At 54.5% G+C, this 12,378-nt stretch overlaps 1 protein-coding gene across 3 annotated transcripts in view; it reads left to right on the forward strand.

Annotated features, from left to right (window-relative positions):
- Positions 1-11,584, forward strand: part of Bcas3 (BCAS3 microtubule associated cell migration factor) — a 664,126-nt gene extending 652,542 nt beyond the window's left edge. For all 3 annotated transcript variants that reach the window (XM_004664529.2, XM_004664531.2, XM_045159846.1), the window contains one exon: positions 10,759-11,584. In XM_004664529.2, the coding sequence (XP_004664586.1) occupies positions 10,759-10,907 (149 nt within the window). In that variant the 3' untranslated portion in view covers positions 10,908-11,584. The remainder of the gene's footprint in view (positions 1-10,758) is intronic.
- The last annotated feature ends 794 nt before the right edge of the window (positions 11,585-12,378 follow it).

Raw genomic sequence — 12,378 nt, forward strand, 5'->3', positions numbered from 1 at the left:
ATAGTGAATTCCAGGTCAGCCTGGGCTGGAGTAAGACCCTACCTTGAAAAACCAAAAAATAAATAAATAAATAAATAAATAAATAAGCCGGGCGTGGTGGTGCACGCCTTTAATCCCAGCACTCAGGAGGCAGAGGTAGGAGGATTGCCGCGAGTTCGAGGCCACCCTGAGACTACATAGTGAATTCCAGGTCAGCCTGAGCCAGAGTGAGACCCTACCTTGAAAAACAAAAACAATAAATAAATAAATAAATAAATAAAATAAAATAAATTTTAAAAAACACAAAAACTTTACTTGCTGATGGAAAGGCTACCAGACACATGATCCTGTCACTAGATACCACCAAAAAAACTAATCAATTACTAAAATCAAGTTTACATGTGGAAACAAACACACACACACAAAAAGAAACTATTCTGTTTTTTTTTAAGGAAACTATTCTTATTTAAAACCAGATTAGTGATGTTGAGATTGGTAGGGTCACGCCAACTTGTGTGTGAAAATGCCAGGCCCCAGGGCAGGCACTCTCTAGCAGACGAATGCCATGTATTCTTCTATGTGGCTCTAGTTCTCTGGTACGGATGTTTGTGAGCATTTAAGTGAAACTTTAATACAGTAGCCAGCCAAGAGTTTTAAAGGGATCTCAGCACAGCTTTGTTTAATCTAGAAGATTCTGCTCCCCCACTCTAATCAGCCCCTCCCCGACTCCCACTTGTCTCTGGGTAGCATCCACACCCACAGCAAGTCATTAACTCACAAGACAGTTGGTTTCAAAGGGGAAAAAATACCTCCACTTATTAAGAAACTCTCGTAAAGCCAGCACCACAATGATTAGGAATCTAGGCGTGGAGGAAGTAGAATGGAAGCCATTACCATGAAAGTCATAAATCCCTAAGTAAAAAGCAGCCATAAACTGAAGATGCTCTGGTGGGAAGGGAGGCTGGGGACAGCAGCCATCTCAGGAACATGCTGCTTGACTGTGGAGAGCTCCTGAGCAGGAGACCAAGGAGGGGAAACCCTGGTGCTGTGGTTGATTAGCAGGCCAGACTTTCTTTGTCCCTCACGGAGGACTGACCCTCAGACTCTGCTGTCCCTGCCGTCTAGAGCCCTTGCAGGCCAGAATCGTAAGTGATCCTGGGAGGCCCAGAGGCCCTACAATTCCCTGAGCTGTTCAAGTGCCGCTCTTACTCTCGAGGAAAGCTGGGGAAGGGGCACCTCCACATAGCAGTCCTGGGAGGTAGGAAGCGTGGGGCGTTACCTCTCCATTTCCTGGGCTCTAGGGTGAGGCCAGGGCCCTGGGGGCTGCTTGTTCCAGAGCCTCTAGAATCATAACCCTCAAGTGCTTCTTGTCATGAAGAGCTACAAAGAAAGGATTCCCTTGGTAGAGTGTCACAGGACCATTCCACAGTATCTCAGTAGTGGGCGGAGACAGGTGTCATTGAAGTAAGACTGGGTACAGTGGCTGGCTTCTCAGGGCTGAAGGAACTCCCTCCAGGAGGGGTGGGAACAGTAGCCTACCTCAGTGTAGACTTGGTCAGTTACAAGCCTGCAGGTTTGACCTCAGCTCTTAGATGGGTGGACGGAACAGGATGGGGAGAGGTCTGCATGTCCTATGCTGACCTAAGCCCGTAAGTTCTAGAAAATAGGTTAAGTAGCACACACCTGCAGTCTAATCTACTCAAGAGGCTGAGGTGGGACAATCACTTAAACCTCGTCATTGAAGACCAGCTTGTGCGTAAGAGTCAGATGCTATGTCCAAGGGAGGGGGGAAGAAGAAAGGAAAAGAGGAAGAGGAAGGGAAAGAAGAGAGGGAAAGGAGGGAGAAAAAGAAAGAGAAGGAAGGAGAAAGGGAAGGAAGGGAGGAAGAGAGGGAAAAAGAAAGACAAGCCTTTGCTTTCACATATAACTTGGAGCAGGCAGGGAAGAGAGTGAGTCGCCTGCCCGTGGAGTCAGGAACTGATTTCTTAACCTTGATGGAAAAGAGGCAAAGCCACATCTTACCAAACTCTTCCGCTTCGTCGTAGAGAATTTAATTATGCTTGGACATTTGAATGAGAACCAGATGTGAATCTGGCCCTGCTGGCCAACAGTGTTCAAAGCGTAGTGTCTCTCCTGTGGTAGCAGGCCTGTGCTATCTCATAAGACTGGAGGCTAGCTTGGAAAGTCTGCTGCCTTCGGGTGGAGTGGGGCGGGGGACGGGACTTTCTAGCCTCAAGGCTGGGCTTCAAGGACAGCCAGGCCAAGGACAACTGCCAAACACCTGGTTCCCCAGGAGCATTGTAAGTGCCATCTTCTGCAACATAGGCAAGTGCCCACGACTCTCCCTGGCCTCCCGTTTGTACCCTCACAAAGAAGTCGTATCGCAACAGACATGTCTGATGTCCTGCTGAAGTGTGAGCCAGCTTCAGGCGCCATGTGCTGAGGCTCTGCCCCCAGCCACCCCCTCCCCCCACATTGTGCAAGGACCTGGGACCAGAAAGGACACTTCCGCTGCCCCACGGTGAGGTGTCTGCTCTGACAGTGGGCTCTAGTGCATGCGATGCTTCTCAGAGCCCCTGGCGCCCTTTCTTCTTAGAGCCTTAAGCACCCACTGAAGTCCCTAGACTTCACCCTCCCCTTCTGGTCATGTACTAATGCAGATAAGAAGCAAGTGACTTGCTCAGGTCATTTCAGCACATCTGTGACAGCCCTGGGGCCAGGGCAGTGTCTTGGCCCCCACCTACAGCCTTCTCCTCCTGACCCCTGTGCAGGGAGTTCAGCTAGGGCTTGTCTTGTGTCTGGTGGACTGAAGCCGAGTCGCCAGACACCTCAGATGGGCAGAGTGACACAGGGCAGCTCTATCTTTGCTGTCCCCGTGCATAGTGTCCCATGACAGGATGGACTCAGCTTTGGTCAGGGTTTAGAGTTACATTAATATGTGGGCACTGAGAAGGCCACTTGACATGGAGTGAAGGGTGGCTGGCTGGCTCTTTGACCTTCTCGGGAGGCTCAGGTGGTGTGGGTTTCTGGGGAGTGGGGTAGTGGGGTGCCACAGTCCTTCTTGTTCAAGTCTTTCCCCCTCCCGAGCATAGCTGTGTGATGCTGGGGGTGGCTCCAGCCCCCGAGGCTCAGACCCCCACTCACAACGCGGCTCTTCAGTGCTTCAGAAACTTGTGGGTGATGTGCAGCCATGCTGTAATTAGCATGTGCACGCACACACACACACACACACACACACACACACACACACACACACTCAGCTGTAACAGAGAAGGTCGGAGACTGTGATGGACAGGCCTAATGAACACAGGGCAGGCAGGGCTCCAGGAGAGGCCTCCCTCCTAAGTATTCCTTACTTGCCTCAGCGTCTCTCCGTTCCCCAGTATTCCAGTATACATATGTCCTGTCACCACGCCCCTGTCCTACAGACCCACCAGGGATTTGAAGGACTGATCTGCCTCTGGGGCCTTGCTTCGTGGGGCTGGTGCTACACTGGCCTGCTGTCAGGAACAAACTCCCACAGGCCTTGAGGACCTTTCCCCAGAGGGAAGTGGGTGGAGAGGAAGGCGTCCTGTGCCCTCGCCCAGTTTCTGTGGGTGAGAGCTTGGGCAGAGAGGCCTCCGATGGCAGTATCTCACTTCTCCTCCGTGCTCAGCACTCTCCCCCTCTAGGGACATTCTGGATATCCAGGAACATGCTGAAGTCTCCTGGGACTCAGGCCTTCACCCCACCGCGCCCCCCCACCCCACCCCAGCCGAGGCGCTTAGGTACTCATGCAAGGCCATGGCCAAGAGCAACAGTTCTGAGCTTCCTGAGCCAAGGACACCCGAAACCGACCTTCATTGCTGACAGCTGAAATAGGCAACCGGGCCTTGGACTCGTTCCGTCATGATATTCTAGATCTCAGTACCTGAGTTAGAAGCCAAAGTGCGGCATGGAAGAAAGCAAGCGCGTTCGCAGGGGCTCACAGACCCAACCAGGAAGGAGGCTTGAGGTCTCCTAGGCCGCACAACTCAGGCACCCCAAAGGGTCAGGCGGTGCATGGGCGGTAAGGCATCCGCCGGCCAAGGGTCTGGGCTCAGACATAGGTGTTAAGCCCCAGAGATAAGAGCAGGCCAGAGCTAGTCCTGCTTCTTGTCTCCAACTCCGGGACTCCCGTGGTCAAAATAGCCTTTTTGTCCTCAGCCTTGCAGCTTCCAACAGCTGTCCCTTTCCTTCCTCCTGAGTGCCTGGTAACAGGAAATGGCCTCCTGGAGGACAAAGGCAGTTCCTGTCTCAGTCTGCACTCATTTCAGTCCCCAGCTTTCCCAGACCCCGTTGGAGTGGGCGAGGAGCATCCCCCCATGTCTGTTGGCATCCCTGCAAGCTCAGAAGCTTGAGGGCAACGCTGGAGAGGCGCAGAGGGATGGCATGGGGAGCCAGGCAGCCTTAGAGGTAGGAGGTGGGTGTATTAAGTGCAGAGCCAAAGGCCTCTCCTAGGCTGTCTTCTTGAACGGCTGCATTTTTAACCTCCTAAAAAGCGCCCTGGGGGCCCAGAGCGTGATCTCTGAGAGCTCTACCGGGCCTCAGCAGCGCCATCCACACCCCACTGAGCCTCCTCGGCCCCATGCCAAGACAGCAGCAGTTGCCAGGCCCTATTCTGCTAGAAACCAAACAGCCCCTTGCCACATCTGCCAGGGCCACCTACTAGGTGGCATCAGGGCCAGCTCTCCAAGTCCCAGCCCCAGGAAGCACGTATGCCTCCCCAGCTCCTTGGCATCATTCTTGTTTTTGTGTTTTGTTTTGTTTTGTTTTGTTTTCCCCCTTTCTCAACAGCTTGGAACAAACCCCCTTTGGATCAATTCACTAAATTTGTTAATAGTCCTGGGGTCACCTGGTCTTCTTACCTCCTATCCCATCAGGAGAAGATGCTGACAACTGTAACTTCCTTGCGAGAGGACCCCCCACCCCACACACACACACACACACACACACACACACCACACTCGCTCACACACCTGCCTCCCCACCCAAGAACCCTCCAGCCCAAAGGCACTACACTGTTCAGTTCGCTGCAAACCTTCCCTGTGCCAGGCACTGGGCAAGACAGGGCTTTGTGGCTGGCCGTTCTGAGATATGCACAGACCTGGCCTGCCGGCGAACCCAGCCCAGGCAAGGGTCTCAACCACAACCCCTGCCACTGCGGGAGAACTGGGAGGCAAACGCAGGCGGGGAAAAATCAATGCATGTCGACAGAACTAGGGATTTATTTTCCACCTTGGAAGAAGGCGTTTGCAAAGAGGGAAAGGAAAGGCTGTGCACGTGGGCCATCTTCCTCCGTGGGCCATTTCTTAATTAAAAAGAAAAGAGTCTTGCCCAGGACTCCAGTGGAGGTAGAGCCTGGGCTAGCAGGGGCACCTTCTGGGGAGGACGGCTGGAGAGGGCCCCTGAAGTCTTGGAGATAATGACAGTGACTAATTCGATTGCAACAATAATAGTAACTCCCATTTGCTAACTGGAAGTTTCAAGCACTTTGTGACGTGCTCTATATGCATTATTTAATTTCATTCTTCACAACCAGGCTGTGAAACAGACATTGTTGTCCTCGTGTTCAGGAACCCAAGGCACACAGATCTGGGCAATTTACCCCAAGTGTCCCAGGAAGCAGGTGGCCAGAACCTACGAACCTGCACACCTGCCTTCTTCATGCAGGGGAAGCCACCCCCCTTGGCTGCAGGAAGTAGGCGGGGCCTCATGAGGGTGGGGGCAGACTCCCCCTCCATCAGGTCTAATCCCATCCACCACCACCTCCCCAACCGCTGCTTGGGTGGTTAGTTTAGGACCCAGTGCGTGGCTCCAGCCTGGGCTCAATTAACGAGCAGCACATCTCAATGCTCCTGTACAGGGCAAGGCTGGCTGGAGCCTGGGAGGAAACCAGAGGGGCCGGGCAGTAGGTGCCACCCCTCCTGTGGTGGTAGAAGTATCAGGGGGCTGCCTCAAGGCTGAACCTGGGCACCCTCTTCCCAAGCACACACAGCACTGCCCTTACTGAGCTCTCTCTGGTCCCAGAAACAAATTCTCTCTAGGTCCCTGAGACTTGTGCTCCCCACGATGCCACACTGCCCAGGAGCCACCCTGTCTCCAAGTGGCCAGGCCTAAAGAATACCTAGACCAGAGTAGGGTTCACTTCTAGGGGTCGCCTCCCACTTAGGCTCCCACAGCTTGCCCCAACTCTTAGTCAGGTCTGGTGTCCTCAGTGGTTCACCTCCTCCCCAGGGAATGGGGAACCAGACACCTAGGAGCTTCGTATGGTATTGTGAAAAGAGGCCACCCTCAGCCCTGCTTCTACCCACAAGAGCTCCCGGGAGCCAGGCGCTGCGGCTCGCATTTAGCCAAGAGGACGCATAGCCAGTGTGGAATGAGGGGCGGGGGTCGGCAGTCTTGCCTGACCTCCTCACATAGACTGAGCATGACCCCACCCTGTGTCTTCCTCCGCACGCACTGCCTGGTCATTGCTCCCCAAAGAGCCAGCTCTCTCTGTCTGCCCTTCTGACGCTTCGAGATTTGGGTGGGCTCCATGCGGAGTGGGGTAACGTGAGGATGGAGCCTCCTCACTCCTGGGCTCATTTCATGAGCGCAGAGGTTCCTCCCTTTCCCTTGGTGTCCCTCCTGTCCCACCCTCTGTAGCCCGCACCCCGCACCCCCGCCCAGTGCCAAGGAGCAGCAGTTGTGGGTAACCAGCATACAATGGGGGACGGACAGGCACTGGGTGGGGCCAGGTTCAGTGAGGCCTACGTGTGGCCTGCCTCGGCACCCATTCTCCCTCGGGAGTGAACCCCAGGCCGATGGCTCCTACTGTTCCTCTTCATCCCTGCTTTTGCTGTCTGCAAGATGGAGCGATTATTGTCACCTCCCAGAGGCATTAAGTCCCTGGAGGGTGTGCGGTCACAGTTTACCTGGGTCTCCTTCCTCACGTCTTGTCCTCAGTCAAGCTGAGAAAACAAGCCAACGTTCCTGTGGGTCAGATTCTCCATGCCCCTGGTGATGTCTCTCCAGTCACATGGCCTTGGCGCTCTCTCAGGGCTCTGGCCGGGTTTTTGCGGGGTTTCTCTATAAGTCTAACCCCACTGAAGGAAAGCTGCCCAGATCTAGCTGGGCGCCGATGGGAGCGGGGAGGAGTAAAACGGTCCAAGGTCTCCCTGAAAACTCTGTAGACTGTCCTCCTTCCTCTCCCAGCACCCTACCTGCATGGGGTCCCACCTGACATTGCACGGGCCATAGGTCCCTGTCTGTCCCCCTTCCCAAAGTTACTATCATGCTCATCGGGGCGACTCCTCTTCCTCTACCACAATAATGAAAGGGTCACTACACTTCTACCTCTGGGTCCTCCATGACTGATCACCACCACCACCACCACCACCTACACATGCATGTCACTGCTGACTGCAGAAGTCCACTGCAAGCTTACCCTCCCTCCTGTGTGACGCCCTGCACCTCCTTCCCCTTGCAGAGATCACTGTACTACTTCTCGATCATTGTCCATATCTTTTCCAAAAAGATTCCTCAATGCTTTTCTTTTCAAAAGGGAAAAAAAAAGGAAAAAAAAAACAATGCCAACAACCCAGCGTCCGTGAGCAACCCAACAGTAACAAAGCATGCGTTCGCGATGGAGGAAGGTAAGGCCACGAGTTTCCCATTCGCCGCTTGCTCCTAGGGCTGGGCGGCCGGGATGACTTGAAGTGGGGGGGCAGAGACTGCGTGCACCCCTCTTCCACGTTCACTTCCCACACACACTCACTCCTGCGCCTTTGGGAGGAACAAAGAGAAGGGGGTTGATAGTAAAATACTCAGGAGAGACTATTCCAGGACTAAGCAGGCCCTAGGTTCTTTGCCTGTGGTTCATTCTAGAGGACCCAATGTCCCCTTGCCACATCATTCACTCATTAATTCACTCACTCGTTCATTCTAGAAATGGTTTTTGAACACCAGCTATTTTCCAGGCCCACTACTGCTACTGGGGACACAGAGATAAAACACAAGTCCCTCTTCCAGGGGCTCTCCTGGAAGAGAGACACAGTTGGGAATGTTCCAGGAGCCTGGCTAGGAATCAGCACGGAGCTCAGTGGGGTCTGGGGGCTCTGCAGGCCACACATCAAAAGCTCACGGGGAGCGGATACCCGTGGAAGCTGGGGAAGATGAGTGGGCATTCTAGAACCTAGGAACCTAAACCCATTTTTTGCACAAGTTCCTTACTGGGGCCCTCAAATGGAACAATAGGGAACACCTGGGAGGCAGGCTGTGGGTGGCGCTTTGGTAACACTGGGGAGTTTAGACTTTATCTGAGGGATGGCTAACAGTCTAAAAAGAACAAAGCAACATGAGGTCCACACTATAGAATGCTCTGGCTTAGCAGGGGGTAAATCTGGAGGTCTGGAGACCAGGAGACCCAGGTAGCCAGGGCAGGTTAACAGGGAAGTGTAGGGGAACAGGTATGTCCAGGAGAAAAAATCAGGAGGGACTTAGGTGCCCTGGGATGTGAGGCCAAGCCCACCCAGCCCCGTCTATCTCAGGTCTAAGCGATGAAGGTGAACCGAGCCGGGCAGTTCAGCTATATGCCTAGCTCAAAGAGCAATGACCCCCCTCCGAACCTCCTTGGCAACTGTCCCTGCACTGTGGCATGATGGGTGGGGTGCATCCACTCGGGCTGTGTGGTGAAGTCCCTGAGGCTGCTGGAGTGTTGCTGGGAGCCTATGTCAAAGGAAAGTGGGGTGCCGCGCTTGGGCTCTGGAACCCTTGGCTTCTTTGGGCAGTGTGGGTGTGTTGCACTGTGCATCCAAACTGTTGGGGCTGCCCTCTGCTCTGCAAAAGGGCCACCCTAACCCCTACTGATGGCCTCCCCTGCTTCTTCCTCTGGGACTCTCTTCCTCTGGCCTGATGCCCTCCCAGACCCTGCTTTTCTGGAAACTGCCTGCTCCTCTCCTGCCCGACCGGCCCGGCTGTCGGCGCCCCCTAGTGCCAGGATGGCTGTGCAGGAGGACAAGGGCCTTTGAAACGGAGTGGGAGGGTCTCAGAGATTTCCTGGGAGAACTGGGCTTGCTCTTGGGGGAAAGAAGAGGAGGGACCGAGCTCTCTTGGAGTCAGCTGCCTCTATACAGAATTCTCAGGGCCTCCTCTCTGCCCGCTCATGGCACGATGGCCCATAACCCCAAACGAGAGTGATCTTAAAAAAACAAGTAATTAGAAGAGATCCTGCTCGGCAGTCTTCTGCCAGGTTTTCTGCCCATACCCGGTTATCTCTTGGCATTTCCGGAATCAGAGCTCCAGGGGCAGCCATTGTCTCTTGGGATCAGGGACAATAGCCAGTCCCTCTGCCTATGTCTATGGTGCCCCTCCTTCCACTGCCCACTACCAGCTGGGAAGCTGTGGGTATCATGGTGTGCCTGGGCTAGCCTGGGCTTGGGCTTGGCAATGATTGGCATAGGTGCCTTCCTTTTCCCCCAACCCATCGTGTGGCTGCCGCTCCTGCTTCCCGGCAGCCTAAGGGTTTTGGGGTGTGAGGGTGGCTGGCTGGTGAAGGCCAGCCCAGAGGTGGAGACCATGGCCCCTCGCTCCCTGGCTACAGCCGGCTGTGCTGCATGCGTCTGGTAGCGGGGACCTGGAGAGGGTTACAGGCTAGAGACTGAGGCCGGAAGCCAAATGAATGTATTGTTGGGCACGTCTTGCTCTTGTAAGTAACTGCTTTAAGGTCCTTCCTTGCTGTCCTGGAGTGGATGACAAAACCCCACAGTCCCAGGCAGGCATGCTGTAGACGCTAGGCTACAGGTCACCACCTCAGCGCTTGGGAAAGACTTCAGAGTGTGCTTGGGTAGGTGTGTGCACATATCTCAGAGCCAGCCGTGAGGAGCTGACAGGGAACAGGAACTGAAATGGAGAAAAGCTCTCTTCATCCCGGAGTCCAGCAAGCATGGAATCCTGATTCCATCCCCTCTCCTCGCCCTAGTTTCTGTCTTGAGTGACGAGACAGTGGAGCTGCTCAGGTGCTCGTGGCTGAATGAGATGGGCCTGGCTGCCATATTCAAGATGGCAGCACGAATATACCAGGAAGGGCCAGGGAAGGTGTGCTGGCTGCCTGTGTTACAGTTCAACTCTCAGCATGTATCTATTCTGTGCGCCTCCAGGAGACCTAGGGGCTCACAGAAGGGGGAAGAGAGGCAGCGCTTAGATGAATAGGGACCCCTCTTTCTGGTGGAGGAGCTCACCCCATCCCTCAAGCCGAACATCCCCTCCTACAGAGGACACGTCCCAGAAGGTGCAAAGAGATTGTGGGATGAGAAAGAGTGAACACGTGGTGGCTGAACCAGGGCTGGAGGCTCCAGAGACGGGCCAGCCGGGAGAGAAGTGGTAGGGACAGACCCGACAGGCTGCGGCCTCCTGTCCCAGCTCCTGCTCGCCTGCACCGTGCAGAGTTAAAGGAGCGCGCTGGCTTAGCAGTGGTGCGTGCAGGGGCCTGCCTGTGCCGTCACACACATCATCAGGGGACCATACTTCTGGCCTAAGCTCTTCAAGAACTGTGCAGGTCACACACTGGAGCATGCCAGCCAAAGGGGCTTCTCTTCCTCTGGCTGAGCCTCCCCGTGACCCGAGCTGTCACCTCACCCATCTGGGAAGCAGATGCCAGCCCTCCCGCAAAAGGATGTGATTGGGCCCAGAACGTCATCTCACAGTGAACGGCCAGGCCCAGGGTTACTCCCATCCCCAATTCCCTCTGACCAGGTCTGGCCCTCTCGTCTTGTCTTACAGAACTTCAGCGCGAGGGAAGCATCGAGACTCTGAGTAACAGCTCGGGCTCCACCAGCGGCAGCATCCCAAGAAACTTTGATGGCTACCGGTCTCCACTCCCCACCAATGAGAGCCAGCCGCTCAGCCTCTTCCCCACCGGCTTCCCATAGGCACTAGCCACCTGCTTCTGACTGGCCAGTCTGCCAACCTGCTAGAGTGTGGGGGGAGAAGCCCCCCCCCACCTTTGGTCCTATCCTGCAGTCTCTGCTCCTCTTTTCATCAACCACCTCCTAGTGACAACAGCCAGCCATCCCACCTGGCTGAGAAGTGACCCTTCTTCAAAGCACCTTGGCGCACCCTGACCTCTGCCACTCCTGTCAGTGGGGGCTGTGGCCAAAAGAGACTGCAGAAGCTCAGTTCCCTTCTCCATTTGCACACGATGCCCTGCATTGGATCCGCTTTTGTATTTTCTCATCGTACTCACAGGGGCCCTGGAACAGTGACCAGATCTCAGGGCCTCGGTGGGGAAGAGGGTGGATGGTCCAGCTGGGCATTTTGTCCCTCAGCTGACACTTCCAGTCCCCCTTAGGCTGTGGTACACACTGCCTCCAGCGTCCCCTGTTCAGTTCTCTCCAGCCCGAGGTGAACTGAGGCCCAGAGTGATAGGGAAGGAAGAAAGAAGGAGAGGCCTCCCCTTGCCCCCTGCTTCACTGTCAGCTAGTGGGGAAAAAGTTGTCTTTCTTATCTCTAAGCCCTTGTACCCTGGTTCTGTACTGTTCAGTGAAGGAAACTGGTTGCTGAGGCCCTGTCGAAAAGTGCACGTCTTGTCCAATAAATCATGCTGCAATTGGTGTCTCTCCCTGAGTCGCTGGGGTCAGGGTCTTCTCGAGATGCTCAGCACAGTCCTGTGGGTATGACCATGTACTACAGCTCCTGACACTACCCCCTCCACACACAAACACACACACACACACACACACACATGTGCAACTGAGGGGAAGACCCATGCTGGGTAGGAAAGAGGGGAATCTTTGTGCTGGGATTTGGGTGGGGCTTCTCTAAAGTCCATTCTCCAAGCTTCTTGCCTGTTACCAGATCCAGTGATTCCTGGAGGTGCCAGGCTTAGACCTTTCCCAGGCCATGAAGGTCAGTCCAGCAGCTGATACGTGGTGGGTTGCCATGGGGAAGAGCTTGCCCCGCACCCCAGCCTTGTCTCCAGGGCACGTTGGAATTGCCTCTCATTTCAAGCTCGGAAGAGGGAGGAGAGGTGATCAGCTGTGGTTGGGTGTATCAGGAAACCTGGTTAAAACCTCAGGTGGGGGCTGGAGAGATGGCTTAGCGGTTAAGCGCTTGCCTGTGATGCCTAAGGACCCCGGTTCGAGGCTCGGTTCCCCAGGTCCCACGTTAGCCAGATGCACAAGGGGGCGCACGTGTCTGGAGTTCGTTTGCAGAGGCTGGAAGCCCTGGCGCGCCCATTCTCTCTCCCTCTATCTGTCTTTCTCTCTGTGTCTGTCGCTCTCAAATAAATAAATTTAAAAAAAAAAGTTTTAAAAAAAAACCTCAGGTGGCAAGTTCCTGCTTTCTTTTAATATTTTATTTTTACTTACTTATTGTGAGAGAGAGAGAACGGGCACGCCAGGG

Source organism: Jaculus jaculus, chromosome 9, assembly GCF_020740685.1.
Source record: "Jaculus jaculus isolate mJacJac1 chromosome 9, mJacJac1.mat.Y.cur, whole genome shotgun sequence".
In the NCBI taxonomy this organism is placed as follows: Eukaryota; Metazoa; Chordata; class Mammalia; order Rodentia; family Dipodidae; genus Jaculus; species Jaculus jaculus.